This window comes from Felis catus, chromosome A3 (assembly GCF_018350175.1).
Source record: "Felis catus isolate Fca126 chromosome A3, F.catus_Fca126_mat1.0, whole genome shotgun sequence".
NCBI lineage: Eukaryota > Metazoa > Chordata > Mammalia > Carnivora > Felidae > Felis > Felis catus.
The window spans coordinates 12,486,111-12,505,774 of NC_058370.1; the positions used below are offsets into that span (position 1 = coordinate 12,486,111).

The 19,664-nt window shown below is 45.7% G+C and overlaps 1 protein-coding gene across 10 annotated transcripts in view; it reads left to right on the forward strand.

Moving 5' to 3' along the window:
- STAU1 (staufen double-stranded RNA binding protein 1) overlaps positions 1–19,664 on the forward strand; it is an 83,000-nt gene that overhangs the window by 61,698 nt on the left and 1,638 nt on the right. For 7 of the 10 annotated variants that reach the window (XM_006929670.3, XM_023251122.2, XM_023251120.2 and 4 more), the window contains 8 exons: positions 3,365–3,463; positions 11,784–11,996; positions 13,513–13,656; positions 15,498–15,644; positions 16,872–16,947; positions 17,143–17,462; positions 18,055–18,177; positions 18,890–18,975. In XM_006929670.3, the coding sequence (XP_006929732.1) occupies positions 3,365–3,463; positions 11,784–11,996; positions 13,513–13,656; positions 15,498–15,644; positions 16,872–16,947; positions 17,143–17,462; positions 18,055–18,177; positions 18,890–18,975 (1,208 nt within the window). Of the gene's footprint in view, positions 1–3,364; positions 3,464–11,783; positions 11,997–13,512; positions 13,657–15,497; positions 15,645–16,871; positions 16,948–17,142; positions 17,463–18,054; positions 18,178–18,889; positions 18,980–19,664 lie in introns of those variants that run through there. The other 3 variants (XR_006595117.1, XR_006595118.1, XM_023251124.2) reach the window with 2 other exon arrangements.

A 19,664-nucleotide genomic window follows, 5' to 3' on the forward strand; every position in this document is an offset into this window, starting at 1 on the left:
ATTTTTTTTGTGCACAAAAATGAGTACCTATTAGTGCAAGTTAATAGCAAGTTAACATGTTGACAATCTCTAGTGTGTTACTATTTGGTATAAAACATAGTTTTCTTGGTTCCTTTTTAAAGACAACCAGGGGCACCTGGCTGGCTCAGTCAGTAGTGTGTGTGTGACCCTTGGTCTCGGAGTTGTAAGTTTGAGCCCCATGTTGGGTGTAGAGGTTACTTAAAAATAAAATCTTGTTAAAAATTTTTAAAAAATGAAATCTTAAACATAAAAGTTACCATCTCAACCATTTCTAGGCGTACAGTTCCGTGGCATCAACTATCACTACTGTCCATTTTCAGAACTTTATTATCCCACATTGAAACTATGTACACATTGAAAGTAACTTCCCCTTTGCCACCTCCCCCTGCCCCATCTCCTGGTAACCTCTGTTCTACTTCTGTCTGTATGCATTTGCCCATTCTGGCTGCCTAATATCAGTGGATATTCATCTTTTGTGTCTAGCTTATTTCGTTTATCATAATGTTTCAAGGTTCATCCATGTTGTAGCCAGTGTCAGAATTTCATTCCTTTTTAAGGCCGAAGAATATTCCATTGTATGGCTATTCTACATTTTGTCCATTCATCAACATGTTGGTGGATGTTTGGGTTGTTTTCACCTTTTGGCCACTGAATAACGCTTCTGTGAGCATAGGTGGCAGAGTATCTGTTTGAGTCCCTACTTTTAGTTCTTTCAAGTATATATATCTAAAAGTGTAATTCTGGATCATACTGTAAATCTGTTTAACTTTGTGAGGAACCACCCGACTGTTTCGCACAAAGGCTGGGCTATTTTACACTCCGTCCAGGAAGGCCTGAGGTTTCCTCCACGACCTCGCTAATACTTGTTATTTTCTGTGGGCATTCTTAGGGTGTGAAGGGTGTCTCACTGTGGTTTTGACTTGCATTTCCCCAGTGATGAGTGATGCTGAGCACTGTTGCATGTAGTCCTTGGCCATTTTTCTGTCTTTTTCAGAGAAATGTCTATTCAGGTCCTTTTCCCATTTTTAAATTGAATTGTTTATACGTTCTGGGTATTAATTTTTTATCAGATATGTGGTCTGCATATGTTTTCTCCCATCTGTGGGTTGTCTTTACTTTCGATGCACGGAAGTGTTCGGTTTCAGTGCAGTCCAGTTTATCTGCTTTTTCTTTCGTTGCCTGTGCTTTCCGTCTCATATCCAGAAAGTCACTGCCACATCCAGTGTCCAGATACTTTCTTACAAGAATTTTACGATTTTAGCTCTTACATTTAGGTCTTAGATCCATTTTGAGTTAATTTTTTGTGTTTTTTTTTTTAATGTGGAAATTTTTTTTTATTAAAAACATTTTTTTTAAATGTTTTTACTTATTTTTGAGAGACAGAAACAGAGCACAAGCCAAGGAGAGGCAGAGAGAGAGGGAGACAGAATCTGAAGCAGGCTCCAGGCTCTGAGCTGCGAGCACAGAGTCTGACACGGGGCTCATACTCACAGACCACGAGATCATGACCTGAGCTGAAGTCAGAAGCCCAACCAACTGAGCCACCCAGGTGCCCCCAGGAGATCTCTTTTCCTAAGCACCATTTGTTGAACATACTTCTTTTTTTTTTTTTTTTTCAACGTTTTTTATTTATTTTTGGGACAGAGAGAGACAGAGCATGAACAGGGGAGGGGCAGAGAGAGAGGGAGACACAGAATCGGAAACAGGCTCCAGGCTCCGAGCCATCAGCCCAGAGCCTGACGCGGGGTTTGAACTCACGGACCGCGAGATCGTGACCTGGCTGAAGTCGGACGCTTAACCGACTGAGCCACCCAGGCGCCCCTATTGAACATACTTCTAAAAATACAGGGTGGGGCTTTAAGTTTAAAACCTATTTAAAAGACAAAATTCAGCGGCGCCTGGGTGGCTCAGTTGGTCAAGCGTCCGATTCTTGATCTCAGCTCAGGTCATGATCTCACTGTCATGAGATCCAGTCCCACGTTGGCTTCAGGCTCTGTGTTAGGTGTGGAGCCTGCTTAAGATTCTCTTTCTCCCTCCCCCTTTCCCTCCCAAGCTTATGCGCGCTCTCAAGAATGAACGAATGAATGAATGGATGAATTTATTTCAAACCAAACTTCTGTGGTGTCTTGCTTGAAGATTTCTGGCTGTAAGGATTCACTCATAAAAAGTCAGGCCCTCTTTCTGCTTAGGATTTAAGCAAGAAGAAAAGTATTTTTAGGTTAAAAAGCCACCAGAAATGCTGTGCAAATAGTTTTGACTAGGCAGAGAGTGAAGTGGGAAGAACATCATCATCATGGAAGGAGAGAAAGAATTAGAGTGTCTGGGATAAATTTACTTGTACAGGATTATATTCTTGATTGTATTAATGTTTTTTAACTTAGGGTTTCATTTCTTTTAGTTGTAGTTTGAAATACTGATCCAATGTAGGTATAAGATGTATCTGATAAACATAGGGAAATGCACAACAGATACAATCCTGGATAGTCCTACGTTTTGCCTCTTCAGCAGTTTTAGACAGAAGTTCTTGTCCGAAAGTTCTAATCTTGGAAATAGGATTGTACAAATTCCTTGATTAAAGAGTCTCAATAATACGAAGGAAAATTCAGCTCTCTAGCCATGACTTGGCGGGGAAGGGGGTGTTGCTATTACTGAGCTTATCTGGATTCTCATTATCACTACCGCACATCTAGAATCCGTGTTGTCAGCTTGCACAGAGAAGATCTCTGCCCTGTCTAATCCCAGCTCTGGCTGGGGGACTGTAAGTGAACCTTGTTAGAAAGATAGTCTCAGCCTTTGTTCAGCAGACCTCATTAGTTTGCACCTGCGTTTTTGCTGGCAGCAGGAAGTGCGAGATTTTGTATGCAGTTTTGTAATTTGTTGCACTGCATCCTTGTTTTTAAAAAAGTGGATTTCCAGGGACTTTGTGTCCAAATAAGAAGCCTGCATACTTAAGTGGAGAGACTTCTAATTTGGACTTGCCATGTCCCTCACAGATCTGTCTGTATTCTGACTTTTTCCGAAAGGTAGCTTGCCAGTCCTCAAGGAAAGCTTTGGAAGTCCGTCCCTCTTCCTGAGCAGCTGTGGTGTGGCTGTGCCAGAGTCTGTTAGGTGTGGATTGTTTATGGTGGATTTACGAGGTACAAGCTGACCCAGATTGTTTGTGTTTTGTTTTTTTTTTTTTAAACCTTTTAAATTCACTGACACATGGCACACAAGCGGCCTTGCTCACCGGGTTAGTGCTCACTCCATACAGCTAAGGTTCAGTGCTTTTAAGGTTTATCAGAGCTGGGGTGTTGATGTTTTTTCATAACAGTTCACTACTAAACAATTTTTCTTCCTTTAGGTGAATGGAAGAGAATCAGAAGAAGAAAATCTCAATAAATCTGAAATAAGTCAAGTGTTTGAGATTGCACTTAAACGGAACTTGCCTGTGAATTTTGAGGTAAGCTTGTTTTACATGTAGGACTCGTTTGGAAAACACTGTTGGCATTCATCATTGGAATTTTTTTTTCCCCTAAAAAACATTGGAATAATCATCACATACATGTGAACCTTCAGATTTAAGATTCAGACTTTATATTTAGCCAAAAAGCAGTATCGATTCTCTTCTTTTAGGGGTCATTAATTTAGGGACAGCCATGTCCCTCCACACAGTCCTTGGAAGGTCTCGGTAGGTCGGTCAAGCTCCTGGAATGGTTCTGAAGAATATTGTGTTTATGTTCTCATGTGTATTCCGGAGACAGGATCCATTGTTTTCAGAAGACTCTATTACTCCCAAAATGTTAACCTCCCTCAGAGTCCCTAGAAATTGTACAGTGTAGTTGTTAAAAAGGACATCAGTTTTGGGGCACCTGGGTGGCTCAGTCCATTACTTGGCCAACTTTTTGTTTCGGCTCAGGTCATGATAGCACGGCTTGTGAAATCGAGCCCCACATTAGGTTCTGTGCTGATGCTTGAGATTCTCTCTCTCTGCTCCTCCCCAGCTTGCACACACTCTCTCTCTCAAAATAAATATTTAAAAAAGAAAAAGACATCAGTTTCATCCTTGTGTAGCTTTTGCCCTCTAATTCACCACTCTGATAACTTCATTTGTTGTTAGAGACTTTATGGTCTAAAAATAATTAATAGGTTGTTAGTTCAAAATGGAAAATGAGATACATTTAGTATGTTTCCTTCAAAGACCCAGTGAGTCCAGATAGACTAGGCAGGTAAGGGAGGTTAAGTTTCCATTAATGGTCTGACATGGTGAATTCTTTGCAATTCCTTTTGATTTCCATGCTTGGTTATGCAAGGTTGTGTTTTACTATATACAATGCAAAGTTCTTTGTCAATGCTTTGGTCTTTTAGAGTTACAAAGACTATATTTAGTTTTTCAAAATGCTTTATACTTGTACATTGTTTCTCTAAGCAAATGTAATGTGAGGTGGGGCATTTGCTTAAAACAATTTTAAGTGGTTCATAAATTTCTTTTGTCCTATTCTTAAAGACTCCTTGAAGTTTATTATCCTGTAAAATAATTATGTAGCATTTTTGCAGTTACAAGTGATCCCCAAATTCATGCCTGGCCTTTATAACATATATACCTTCTCTTATTAATGTGCTCGTGCCCTACACTGGCTCCTGAGTTCAGGCCTTAATCTGTCAGCTGCATGATGATGATTTCTGACTTCTACCTAGCATTGCTTCCTGGCCTGCCATGGGACACAGGTGGGATGGGAAGTTCCACTTGGATCATGGGGCCATCCTGCATCCCCTTACACCCATCCCTGCCTCACCCTGGCAGGCAGGACCTGGTTTATACTGTCCGCCTCCCTGAGCAGAGCCCCAGATGGATCTAGGGCTGTATCTTCTCACCTGGCTCTATATCCCTTCTAGCCCTTCCTCATCTGTTGGGAGTGGGGCTGGGGAGGAATGAGATACACAGAATAACAGGGCTGGTTGTTGAGTGGGAACCAGGTGGGAGCTTCGTTCCAAAAAGCCACAAGGTCTCCCTGGGTACCTGTTGCAGGAAAGGGAAGAAATACTCCTTTTTTTCTTCCTGGTGAAGGATTAGTGAAGCATGAGAATGGATTTTTAGAGATTATAGAAGGGGTGTCATGATTGTTGGGGCGGGGGATGCCTAGCTTCGCAGGTCACCTCAAGATTACAGAGGTGACTTCTGGTGCCAGGACCCTGGTTCCCTGTGAAGCTTGCCACCTTTTCATGCTAGTCGTTGCCTTGAGAGTCACAGAGCTTTCTGGAACCTTAGTGAAGGAATGCCACATCTGTGGGAATTGGAGACCAGATTGCTTCTGCCCCACTTCCACTCTGTTTAGATTTCAGACTTCTGTTCAGGAATATGTAACCTATACCCAGGAACAGTCAAGGAGTCACAGAAAAGAAATGGGAGTGCCCTCTGGTGGGTAAATATCTTACAAGGTAATTTAAGACCTTAACAGTGTGTGTTGGTGGCATGGAGTTTGTTAATGTGAGTACTTATGTTAAATAACTCCTATATCAAAGGTTCATATTGCTTCCATTGTTAGATTGAGTAAGGGCTTTCATTTTTTCTTTCCCACAGTTCTGTCTCTTGCACTTGGAAGATTGCCTGGCACATAACGGATGCTCGGGAAATACTTATTGGATGAATGAATGAATGAATGAACAGTTACTTTTTTTTTTTTTTTTTTTTATAATTTTCAAAAAAATTTTGGAGAGAGTGAGCGTCTGCATACCCAAGGGGGAGAGGAAAGGGGGAGGGGGAGAGAGAGAATGAATGAATGAATGAATGAATGAATGAATGAGAACCTTAAGCTGGCTCCACACTCAGCATTGAACCCAATGTGGGACTCAATCCCATAACCTGGGATCAGCCGAAATCAAGAGTTGGGCACTCAACCGACTGAGCCCCCCAGGTGCCCCAGAACAGTTGTTATTATTATTATTTTTTTTTTTTACTAAGTTTTTAATAGTCAAACCTGTCATGTAGAAAACTGGGTTAGAAGTATTTAATAGGAGAAAAGAGGAGCTGTTCCTACAGTTCTTTAGGAAAAATGTATATAGCTTGACTTTTGATAAAATACATAGTTTTAGTTACAAAATGTGATGGTGTTGATTGATAAAGTCACTGGGAGGCAGTTGTGACCTCATCACACTAAATCCATTGGAGGTGAAGCTCCATATTTAGATTGGTGGCATCATGATGTGATATGAGTAGCCGATGAAAATGGTTGCCCGAAGGGCCAGGGTGGGGCTGTGCGTCTGAAGCATTCATTTGAAGCTGGTGTGTTTGAAGCGAGATCCAGGCGGTGGGAGGTGGTGAGTGGGGGGCGATTGGGAGCTCTGTCAAGTCCATCTGCTGGTACAGGTGTCAGCTGGTCCCTCTCAGCAGACCCCTTCCTTTGGGGGGCAGTGAAGGCCATTCTCTGAGGGGCTGCTTGTCCTCACCTTGGGAGCACAGCACCGCTGTTTCTTGGGCTTACTTGGTTTTCCTAGCCACTTCTTGAATATTTTATTTTGAAAGACTTCAAACCTGTGGAAAAGTTGGAAGGACGGTGAATTTAGCCTTCACTTAGATTTTTTAGTGATTAACATTTTACATTTGTTTTTTCTTTCTGTCAATATACATATTTTATTTTCTACCTGTTCTTGCTCTTGCTGCATCATTGGAGACCAAGTGGCAGATAGCATGATTCATAATATTTCAGCAAGTATCTTTTAGGGACAAGGACATTATCTTAAATAACCACAATCTAATCATCAAATATAGGAACTTGAGCATTGCTGTAGTTCTTACGTAACGTATGTCCTATATTCACATTTTGCCACCTGTCCCTGTCGTGTCCTTTACGGAAAGTATTTTCTTCTTGTGGTATCCAGTGCAGGATCACACCCTGAGTCGAGTAGAGGCATCTCTTGGTTTCCCTTTCATCTGGAACAGTTCCTCAGCTCCCCCCCCCCCCCGCCTTTTTTTTTTTTTTTTTTGACAGTTTTAAAAGTTACTTTGTAGAATGCCCCTCCATTTGGTCTGATTGTTTCCTCATGATTAGTTTCAGGTTATGCATTTTTTTGGGCAGGAAACCCACAGAAGTGAGCATCACATGAAGGCATTTTACTGTGTTAGTGACACTTGTTTCCTTGGTTTACATCAGATGCTTCACCTTAGGAGACTTTCTCTTTGTAATTCATAACCTTCGAGGAGCCTCTTGAAGGTTGTTCCCTAAGAGACCTCCCCAATGAATCTAGTCATTGATCATCCTTCCTGGCATCAGGGACTACTATGGTGCATTTTCTGCATTTGCAGGCTGACATTCCACATGAAGAACCTTGCACGACATTAATTTATATTAGCAGAGGTCTGCTGCTGCTTTTTTATTCAAGATGTTCATTGTTGTCGTCAGTCATTAGGGGGTGTCCGGCTGGCTTAGTCGGTGGAGCGTGTGACTCTTGATCCTTGGAGCTTACATTTTAAAAAAAAGAAGGGGTGCCTGGGTGCCTCAGTTGGTTGAGCATCCGGCTCGATCTCGGCTCAGGTCATGATCGCAAGGTTCGTGAGGTCAAGCCCACATGGGGCTCTGCTCTGACAGTACAGAGCCTGCTTGGGATTCTCTGTCTCTTCCTCTCTCTCTGCCCTTCCCTCACTTGTGTGCACGCGCGCGCTCTCACAAAAAACAAACATTTTTAAAAAGAAAAAAGAGAAGGAAGAAAACCATAGATCGTTATTATCCCCGTTCGTGTTGATACTCCCATTGCCATTCAGCTGGCTCCTGTGTCCTTTGACGTTCTCCTATGGGATGTTATTGGAAGTGAGGGGTTAGCTTTTTTGGGTGTAATTTTCATACAGTAGAATTCTCCCTACTCCGGCATATGCTTTGGTGTGTTTTGATGAATGTAGGTAGTTGTGTAAACAGCGCTGCAGTCACCACCTGAGACTCCTCTCACCACAGAGCTGCCCTGACTCCCTTTGCAGCCCGTCCCTCTCCTCCGTCCTCGGCCTCAGACAACCGCTGGCCTCTTTCTGTCCCCACGGTTCTGCTCTTGTCACACACAACGTGACACAAATGGAATTACAAAGTGGAATTACTGCCTTTTGTCTGGCTGCTTTACCTTAACACAGGTCTCGAGTGTCCTTGTTGCACAGATCAGTAGTTTCTGTCTTTATTGCTCGAGGAGTTCCCAGTTGTGCGGACGCACCGCCCTGTTGAAGAACATTTGGGTTGCTTCTGTTGTTGGTGACAGTGAGTAGAGCTACCGTAGACACACATGCACGTCTGTAGAGACGTGTTTTCGTGTCTCTTGAGTAAAAACTTGGGATTGAATTTGCTGGGTTGCATGATAAATCTGTATCTTTAACTTTATAAGATGTTGTCAAACTGTTTCCGGAGAGGGGGTATCGTCGTCCTTCCCCACGGCCGTGTGGGGGTGTCGTCGTCGTTCTGCGTCCCCTCCGACGCTTGGTGTTGTCCGTTTACGAAGACTCGGTCCTTCTGGCAGGTGTGCGGTAGCAACCGGTGGCGGTGCAGTTGGGGCTCCGTGCGGCCCGGTGATGCCGAGCGCCTTTCTTGCGCTGCCTTGCCATCTGCGCGTCTCCCTTAGGGGAGCGTCTGTTCGCACCTTCTGTCGGTTTTATTACTGAGTTTTTTACTTTTGAGTTTTGGGGGTTATCTACATATTCCGAATACAACCCTTTTATCGGATAGGTATTTTCCAGATACTTTTTCCCAGCACGTGACTTGCCTTCGTATTTTTTAAACAGTATCTTCCAAACAGCAAAGAGATTTTAGCAAGGTCGCCTGTGCCTAATTTTTCTTTTATGTTTTGTCGTGGTTTTGTGCAACCTTAGCTACCTTTGCCTCACCGAAGGTCATACTCCTGTGTTTTCTTCTAGAAGTTTCGTCGTTTCAGCTCTGAAATTGAGGTTCATGATTCATTTTGAGTTACAGTTTTTCTGTGTGCTGTGAGGTGTTTTCTTCCTCTCCTGTTTGTGGGCCTCGTCATCCCTGCACGCGCGCTCCTCACCACCCCTCTTCAGAGTCTGAGTGAACGTACTACCTTCTGGTGCAACAAAACGTTTTAGCTTTGAACTTGCCCCGCTCAAGCTTTGGTGCCAGTGGAAATGGAAATTCAAACAGAAATGGCCCCAGCTGTTCCTGCGAGGAGCCCTGGGTCCCTTCCACAGAGAGTGGCACGTGGGGACCAGCAAGGGGTGCCAGGCGTGCTGGTTGCTGCCGGAAGGAGAGTCCTCGCTTCGAGGCCTTGTGGGCAGGTAACTCTAGAAGATCCCTGTATGTACCTTCACTTCAGTCCAGCATCATAGGCTCTTCCTCTCCATTCCGAATTTCATACTTAGATCTCCTGCCATCGGTCTGGTGAAACAAGCTTCCTCTGCAGGCAGGCACGCATGTCTTCTGTGCACAGCCCGTTCGATTTTACCTCTGTACAAGCCCGAGACTCACCGCCTGGGTCCAGATCTGGAGGGCTCCCGTAACCTCCAGCCGTCCCTGTGCCCTTTTCACGTTACCCACCCAGAAGAAGCTCTTTCTGATATAACTATAGCTTCATTTTCTTTGTTCTTGGACCTCACGTAAATAGAATGATATGATATGGATAGTTTGATGTTGAGTCTCATCTGCGTGTGTCAGTAGTTTTTTTCTATGTGGCATTTCACCGTGTGAATGTAAAATTGTGTTTATCCATTGTCCTGTTGATGGACGTGTGACTTGTTTCCACTTGAGGAACCATTGTGTATAAAATATAAAACCAAGTCTTCTTGTGTACATGTGCACCCAGAATTGCCAAGGCCCAGGGCAGGTGTTCAATAAAAATTGTCAAGCTGTTTCCCAAAGTGGTCGTACAGTATATGCTCCCACCAGCTGTTCTGTATCCTTGTGAACACTCGATACTCTCAGTTGCTTTGATTTCAGCCATTTGGGGGGTGTGGATATTATAGTATTGCATTGTGGTTTCAGTTTGCATTTCCTTGATGACAAACGGTGATCACTTTTTCACATGCTTATTGGCCACTTGGAGATCTTGTTTTGTAACGTGTGTGGTCAGGTGTTCTTTAATTGGGTAGTTGGTCTTTTTATTGTTCACTTGAGGCGTTCTTTCAGTATTCTGGGTATAAATCCTCTGTCAGGTACACATGTTGCAAATACTCTCTCCCCTTCTATGGGTTCCCTGTATTTTTTACACGTCATCTGTTGATGAGCAGTTTTGGTTTTGTTTTTGTTTTTTGAGAGAGAGAGAAGACAAGCGGGGGAGGGCAGAGAGCGAGGGAGACACAGAGTGAAGCAGGCTCAGGGCCCCAAGCTGTCAGCACAGAACCTGACGCGGGGCTCAGACTCACGAGCGTGAGATCATGACCTGAGCCGAAGTCGGACACTCAACCGACCGAGCCACTCAGGCACCCCGTGACAAGCAGTTTTTAATTTCGAAGACCTTCAGTTTTTTTTTCCTTATGGCTGGTACCTTGTGCTTTCAAGAGCTCTTTGCTACTCTCATGGTCATGACTTGTTCTCCTGTTTACTTTGGAGAGCTCTATAGTTTGAGCTTTCACATTTAGGTCTGTGTTCCGGCTCCAGTTACCTGTTTGTGGTGGAGTTTGAGACTGTGCTTCTCCCATGAGGATATCTAGTTGCTTTTTTTATTTAAAAGACTTTTGGTGCGCTGTGGTGTGTTTGCCAGAAATCACGAGACCATATGTGTGCAGGTCTGTTTCTGCATTCTGTTCTATTTTATTGATCTCTTTCTTTGCCCGTAAACAATACCGTGAGGGCACGGTTGCTGCAACTTAATGGGAAGTCTTGAAATCTGGTAGTGTGAGTCCTCTGACTTAGCTGTTCTTTTCAAGACCATCTGAGCTAATGTAAGCTGGAGTCAGTTTTTCTTTTCCCTCTGTGTGTTCCTGGAATAACTTTATATTTAGGTTTCTGTTCATACTCAATTTTAATGTTTCTCTCTCATCGTTGTGGACTTATTTTTTATATTTTAATATGTAAAACCAAAAGTCAAAACTATGCACAAAGATACATTCAGCAGTATCATGCTGTCCCCTTTCTACCCCAATCCCTCCCACTTGCTGTAGGGAACTAATTCTGTTGGTTTCTGCTTTATCCATCCTGTGTTTCTTTTTGCAAAAATAAGTATATAAACACACGTGTGTGTCTGTTTACATATAAGTGTGTATATACAAATCTTTAACACAAAAGTTAGGGTACTATATAAACTCTTTTGCAGTTTCTGCTTTTCTTACTGTGTACTGGAAATCCCTGCCAGTGCTTAGAAGTTTCTCGTTCTTTTTTGTGGCTGGATGCATAGCAGCCAGTATTTAATAAGCTCAGTCTTGGCTTGAGGCTCAGAGCAAATATTAAACTTGAACTCTTTATGTCGCAGTTATTTCTGGGCTTTGCTGGGACGGCTGCCTTCCTGCCATTTGCAGTGGGTCTCCCCAAACTCAGAGCAGTCTGTGACCTGGGGACACAGATGGGAGCCGTTGTGCTAGGAGGACGGGAGCAGAACTTGCTTCCCATTTCCTTGATGCTAACTGGGACTGATCAGACCCAAGAATATTAAGAAGTCTGGAAAATAACGAACAAGGGGAGAAGAGCATTCGGGGTTATCACTGTTTCCTTTTGCTGACGCGTGTGCTCCCTTCATTTCACGGGTCTTACCGAAACTCCCCTTGGCCGGTGTTTCCCGGGAGGTAGTGCGTTAAGCAGCGTGCCCTGCCGCTTGCAGGAGGTGTCTGTCGCGCTTTCACTCAGTCTTTCCCTCTAAACCAGGTTGCCCGGGAGAGTGGCCCCCCCCACATGAAGAGCTTCGTGACCAAGGTGTCAGTTGGGGAGTTTGTGGGAGAAGGTGAAGGGAAGAGCAAGAAGATTTCGAAGAAAAATGCTGCCATAGCCGTTCTTGAGGAGCTGAAGAAGTTGCCACCCCTGCCCACAGTCGAGCGGGTGAAGCCCAGAATCAAAAAGAAAACAAAATCCATAGTCAGGGTAAGAACCTTCCCGAACGAAGAGGGTATTTCCGTTGCCCACAGACGGCTGGGGGCTTCAGAAGGCTCACTAGGTGGCGGATCCTAGTGACAGCAGATGGCCGCTGACGTGCCACCTGCCAGGCCGGGCGCCGGGGCCTCCTCGTGCAGCTCTCCCGGGAGCACTCCCTGTCAGGCGGACGCGACCCCGAGCTGGGGTGGGGTCGGCGGGGCCCCCGCAGGTGTGCGCACACATCTGCGGACGAGGGTGTGACTACAGGAGTGCCCGTCTGCAGACAGGACGGCGAAGTCGTCCTCGCTCCACCTCACCGCCCCTGGCACTGGTGTGAGTGTGGAGGAAAGACGTCTGGGGACAGGCGGATGAGTGAGACGTTTCACCAAACACCACCTGATTCTTTGGGATTTTTTTAAGCCGTGTCAGTGGACCTGCGCCCTCCTCCCCACCCAGAGAAGGGGCAGGAGTCCATTCGGGCATATTTAGGGATACTAGGGTCTGCTCTGTCACGACTGTCAATACGAGTTGACCCTTGAACAGCACAGGGGTTAGGGTTGCCGACCGCCCCCCGCCCCCCCCCCCAACACACACGCACACACACACACACACACACACACACACACACACACACAGCGGAAGACCAGGGTTTAACTTTTTGACTCCCTAGGAGCATAACCACTAATAGCCTGTTGACCAGAAGTCTTACCAATAACATAAATGGTCGATTAACACATTTTATGTGTTGTATATTGTTATATACATATGTGTATTCTATGCTGTATTTGCACAATAAAGTAAGCGGGAGAGAAGAACATTATTAAGGAAGTCGTGAGGAAGAGAAAATACATTGAGTATACTATACTATAGTGTATTTATCAAAAAGAAAGAAAAAGAAAAACCCGCTTGTGCGTGGACCTGGCGGTTCAGACCCTTGCTGCTCAAGGGTCAGCTGTAGTTTGATGCTGTGTCAAGGCCAGGACACAAAAGCGAGCACTCTGCTCACTGCTGCACTTTCCTTTCTGCTCTTCGTATCCGCGTGAGTCTGTGGGTGAGGATTCTGTGGCGCTGAAGGTGGCCGCTGGGAAGGAACGGTGAGGTTCTTGGGTGTCAGCTTGGGGTTTTTTTAAATAGTTTTTGGATGTTGAATCATTGCTAAGAAAGCTGGGGACCCATCTTTATAACAGACTTTCAGGGGAGTTTTAGGAATAGTGTTCTGTATTTCTTTTCTCCATTGTGAAGTTGTAATTTATTGTCAAAAAGCAGACATTAACGATAGTTGTCTGCTCGTAGTGAAATACTGATGTTGGTTTGCCAGGAAGACTTTTAAAAAAAGTCAACCTCAGTGCAATCCTAGAAAGTCACTGAGCATCTTTTAACTTTAAAAAAGTTTTAAAAAGGTCTGATTAATTTGGGCCCTTAGATCAACATAAAAGTAATCTCTTGTCACGTCCTGATCTCTAAGTTGGCAAAGTCCTTTCTGTGACTAACATGGCACGTGGATTTTACATTAATTGTTCCTCAGCTACAGAGCAGCACAGACTATGGCCAGGGGATGAACCCGATCAGCAGGCTGGCCCAGATCCAGCAGGCGAAAAAGGAGAAGGAGCCGGAGTACATGCTTCTGACGGAGCGAGGCCTCCCACGCCGCAGAGAGTTTGTGATGCAGGTAGGTCGGCGTGGGTTATGGGCAGACTTCCTCTGACCACATCCCATCTCGGCTGGGCCAGGTCCAGCGGCTGGATGCTTCCCTGAGGAGGCTGGATGAGGAGCTCTGGTCCAGTGGGCCCTGCTCCCTGCCATCAGGCGTTATCAATAGTAAGACCGTGGCACTTGCAGTAATCTGACGCCTTAAAACATACTTGTGTGCGCACCACACGTGCTGCTGTATCAGCAGGTGGGAGCTTGGACATACCGCTGGAGTGTGTGAGTGCGAGGACTGTGGGATTGTGGGTGAACGCTTCTCTTCACTACATCTCCTTGAAGGTTTATATTATTCTTTTCAGAAGATAAATTTTACAAGTTATATCAGAGGATCTGTTCCTGTTCTCCTAATCCTTCTGTCAAATCTGGAGTCTAGGGTTGTTGGATCTTCCTTACATTGGGATTACACTTCATTCAGATGGGTGCAGAGTGTTTCTCCTTATGCTCATTAAACAGTTATTCATATGGGCAGCTCACTTTGATCGTGATTTGAATTTAATAGTGTTTTCTGGTGAAAAACCCAGTACTTAACCCTTGTGTAGCAGTTTACAACTTTGGAAGCACCGTCACTTAGCCTACCCAGTCAGAAGGCCAGAAAAGTAATGGTCCTTCTGTGCTACCGAGGAAGATTGCAGCATGCCAGGACAGTCGGTCATTTGACCGAGATCAGAGCTGGTAGACAGCAAGGCCAGGATTCAACCCCCGAGCCCTTGTCGCTGGCCAGAGAAGGTTTCCTTGATTTTCAGTTCTGTGACGTGGGGCTTTTGGTTCTGGTCTGTGCTCAAGACCAGCATGGAAGGGGATTGTAAGCAGTGGTATATGCTGGAATATGTTTAACAATCAGCTGTCTTAGGGGTGGGTGGCACAGTGGGAAGGGGGCCGGGCGCGTGTGCGTTTATGGATGTGTGTGTGTGTGTGTTATAAATTTCACTGACAAAGGATGCGTAGCATACAGTTTACAAATAATATATAAAATACATGTTCTCTTGACTATCAATTTTATACATCTGTAACTTCAGTGTAACTGTCATCTTGAGTAGTATAAAGTCAGACTGCACACAAATGCTTCACTACTACTGTCCAGTTCAAGCAAAGAAGTTGCTCATGCTGCTGACAAAGGACTGTAGTCTTAGCATGGGTATTGACTGTTTTGTTTACATAAACAAGATGAAAGTGAAACAACAAAGAAATGTTGGAACTTCACTCGTTTTTAAACAATGAGTGACTTTATTGAATTGAATAATTTTCAAAGATTGGACAGACGTCCCCAGTTTTTTGTGCTAGTTACAGTGCCACGGCTGCGGCCTTGACACGCTTTTAAGCTTAATTTGCATTATTAACCTTTTCTCCGTCTTGTAAGTCTGGAGTAGACAGCAAAGCAACCGAGCGCTTGCTGTGCTGTATTCGCAGATCTTTGGTATAAATACTCCCACCGTGGCACCTGGATCCTGGGGCTGGGAAGGGGAGCGTGCGGGAGCGCACCCCGGTAATATTTCCACTGAGCAGATGCCACGGATGCAGAGGACCTCAGAAGCACAGATATTTGTGAGATGTAGTCCCGTTAGGAAGTGACGACTTTCTTTAGCTCTGTTGGTCACAGTCGTTATAAGCTGCCGTGGTCTAGTGTGTCAGAGGGGCTGCCTTCACCGTGCGTCGCAGGCCGCCGCAGGCCCGCTCCGGGGCACCGCTGTTAAGCATCTAGCTTCTGACCGTTGCCGGGTTCTTTTGCCAGCACACCGATGCCTGACCGGTCTTTACTCTGAAGGCGTAAGCACTGGTCTGAGCCCTGACTTCGTCCTCATGCAGGTGAAGGTGGGAAACCATACCGCGGAAGGAACAGGCACCAATAAGAAGGTGGCCAAACGCAACGCAGCCGAGAACATGCTGGAGATCCTTGGTTTCAAAGTCCCACAGGCTCAGCCCACCAAACCAGCCCTCAAATCAGAGGAGAAGGTGACTGCTCGGGGCTGTGTCCTTGCTCTCTAATTGCAAGATGACCTCCTCGCCTCATCCTAGGGGACTCTGGCACCTCCAGGGCCAAGCTTCAGGGCAAGGCTTCATCCTCCTGGCAGTAAAACAGCCCTGCTGAGCAGCGTCTTATCCATTTGGACCATTATAATGTGGTCAGAAGGGGAGTTGCATGTCCATGGCTCCAAGCGCGGCTCTGGGTTAAGTCGTTCTTGTTTCCGTATCTTTGTGGTCGGGACGCTTTGCTGGAGGGCAGCTTGCTCTTTCCATTTGTAGGATGCTAGGCGACTGGGCTTGAAGTTAACACGTCTAGTTCTGTCGTCGTGCTCTCATAGTGAGGCCTGCAGGAACGAGTTATCGACCTTAGGCTTCTGCTAGTTGGGGAGCAGCAGGCTTTGGGTTTTCTGGGACACCGGCACAGTGTGATTTATGGAACTAAATCCACAGTTTAGATTCGGGATTTCTTTTTCTTTATGAATTTAACACTAGATAAAAATCTTCAAGATTGGTAAGCGGTACCTTCAAGCAAGTTCTTGACTGAGCTTGTTTCCACGGAGAGGTCCCAGGACGGATTCACTCCCTGTGCCTGCCGTGTCCCCAGTGGGACACGGCATCTGCTGTGGCTGCAGACACTCGTCAGAGAATCTGCATAGATCCTGGACTTGGTGTTTGGGTGTTTCGTTCCAAAATCTGGTAGAGCATTCACAGCACCCTTAACCTTCTCAAAAAGGAGACCCTTGTTTGAGAAAATTTTCATCTCGTAACATTTGCCCCCCTCCCCCCCTTGTTATCGTTGGAAATACCCCTTCTCTTTTAACTGGATGTTAGTTACACAGAGAGTCTAAGAGCTGCTTCCCCACCGTGGGCTCTACCAGTGTAGCGTCCCCGGCTCCCTCCGGTTAAACGCTCCCCTGTCTTCCTGTGAGTGCAGAGTTCAGTACCTGGTTCCGTGTGCCTGTTGGCATCTCTTCAAGGACAGGCTGTGTGGGCCGGAGTGTCGCTGGGTGAGGGCAGGAGGCTGCCAGGGCGGCGGCGCGGGGGTAAGGCTTTCTGCCGATCACCTCTTCATATTGCAAAATGTTACAAACTGCAGGTCAATGCTGGTTGGAGCTTGTTTAATTTTAGACAGTAGGAACTAATTTTGCAAGAGTTTGATTTATGCTCATGGCCTTTTTTGTTTTTTTGTTTTTTTGTTTTTTTTTTTTTTTTAAGACACCAGTAAAAAAACCAGGGGATGGAAGAAAAGTAACCTTTTTTGAACCTGGCTCTGGGGATGAAAATGGGACTAGTAAGTGTGTTGTTAATATTGTCCTGATCTGAACTTGATTCTGGGATTTGTGTAGCTCCCGGAATGACGAGCAGTGTTGAGCTTTGTGTCATCCCCGTGCCGCTGTGTGCACCGAGGGAGGGCCAGCGGGTTGGAAAGTGTTTTCCCGGCGGCGTGTGTGGCCTTGTGTTGACCCGTCTGCATGTCCCTCCCTAGGCAATAAAGAGGATGAGTTTAGGATGCCTTATCTTAGCCATCAGCAGCTGCCCGCTGGGATTCTTCCCATGGTGCCCGAGGTTGCCCAGGCCGTAGGAGTCAGTCAAGGACACCACACCAAAGATTTCACCAGGGCAGCTCCGAATCCTGCCAAGGCCACGGTAACTGCCATGATAGCCCGTGAATTGTTATATGGGGGCACCTCGCCCACAGCCGAGACCATTTTAAAGAATAACATCTCTTCAGGCCACGTACCCCATGGACCTCTCACAAGACCCTCTGAGCAGTTGGACTATCTTTCCAGAGTCCAGGGATTCCAGGTAACTGTTAGACCTGAGCTGTGTGGTCTAGACATCAGTGTCGTCCTCTTTTTTGGGGGGTTTCTCTCAGGAAATGAGCCTCGTACCTTGTTTATTAAATCAAGGTCTTTATGTAGGGGAAGGGGTGGTGGAGGGCACATGGTACCTGGGTGGTCCTGAGAAGTTCGGGGAGGTAAGGAAAGTCCCACGGGCCTGTACGGTGTAGAGTAACCTTGTCCTTTGGTAATAAAATTGTAAAAAATCCGAGCCAACCATAACAACAAAGCTGCTAATATTCGTGGTGGTTCTAGCAAGCACGGATTCATTGTGCTGGCCCTTTCTGCCTAGTAGAAAAGGGCACGGCTTCTTTCAGACTGGGGTCTCTGGGCAGACGTCTGGGTTCCTGGAAGATTTCGGAAGCTAGGGCCCTGGTGCTTCTGGCCCTTGGTGCCCCCGGCAGCAGGCCCCCCGACGGCCTCTTGCCGACTGAGTGGGAGTTGGTGGAGCCTCCTCAGGTTGAGGGCAGGGAGAAAGAGGTGTCCTCTGCCTGTTTGCTGGGCCCCGTTTGTATTTGCCGCTTCCCTACCTGGCCTCAGTTTTCTTCTCCCCTCAGGTGGAATACAAAGACTTCCCCAAAAACAACAAGAACGAATTTGTATCTCTTATCAATTGCTCCTCTCAGCCACCTCTGATCAGCCACGGGATTGGAAAGGATGTGGAATCCTGCCATGACATGGTATGTTACCCAGTGGTCCTGGCTCCTGCCTGTTGCCGGCCTGGGGAAGATAGGAAAAGGGCTCTCCCATAGCCTTTGGTTGTTTTATAGATTTCGTCTTTTGAAGCCCTCTTCCTTAGTTTATTGGATTGATTTCTCATCCTGTTTATCAGAATTCATCAGGTTTAGATACCCCTTCCCCTTCCCTTGCCTGTGCTGACCTGGGGGGTGGACTTGGATCCTGGAACGCCTGCCTCCACATGCTGTATCCGTTCGTCTCCTTCCAGAACACAGAACCCCAGCCAGGCCCAAGTTCGGGCAGCTGTAGAAAGCCCCTTATTGTGGTCTGCTGTTCAGGTGAAACTCCTGTTCCGAGAAATACTAAAACTGAGAAATGGCATTGATTAATCGGAGTAAACTGTGGTATATCCACCTGATGGAGTGTAAGGCATCGGTCAGATTAATGTCAAAGAAGGAAACGTGATAGGTTTTTGTTTTAAAGCAGGATACAGAATTTGTAGTCTGGTTACCACAAGGTTAAAAACACTGAAAGAAAATCTAATAAAATTAACAGAGGTTGTGATTCAATGAGGCAAACATGGATCATTTATTTTTTAATTTGTATTTTAAGTTAAAAATTCAAATGTTAAGGGAAAGTGTGATTTGGGGGGCTCCCTGTTTGGACCCTCACGGGCAGTGGCCGCACCTTGACTCTCCCTTTCGTCCCTGCCAGGCCGCACTGAACATTTTAAAGTTGCTGTCTGAGTTGGACCAACAAAGTACAGAGATGCCAAGAACAGGAAATGGCCCAGTGTCTGTGTGAGTGAGCCCGTTTACAGAAAGGCAGCTCTTTTCGTCATTTGCATTCAATTCAGACCGTCAGCTCAACTCAGTAGTGAAACTCACCTCAGTCCCTTTTCTGTCCCTTTCTTTCTCCCGAGGGGTTTCTAAGTAGTGGGCAGAGCGTGCAGTTTTTTTAAATTTTGAATAGGTAATACATTCACGTGGTTCAAAAATCAAAATTATTTTCAAAGGTGCACAGTGATCAGTCTTGCCCTCCTCGCAGTCCCCACCCACCTCATCCTCCCTCCCCTCCCACCCAGAGATCTTTTTTTTTTTCTTCCAAGATTTTATTTATAACATACAGTGTGATATTCCTTTCAGGAATAGAATTCAGTGATTCATCACTTACATACAACACCTAGTGCTCATCAGAACGAGCACCCTCCTTAATGCCCGTCACCCATCTAGCCCATCCCTCATCCACCTCCCCTCCAGCAGCCTCCCATTTGTTCTCTCGTTAAGAGTCAGAGGTCGCATTTTTATCAGTTTATGTATCTTTCATATGTGTTTCTTTATGCAAATATCATCCTGTGCTGCTTCATTATTTCTTCTGTCCCAGAGCTACCATACTACACATGCATTCTCCTTAGTGTTTTTTCACTTGGCGGTGACATCCTGACAAAACTTGAACCCCATTATCAAAACTGGGACCTGTGCTATTGGAC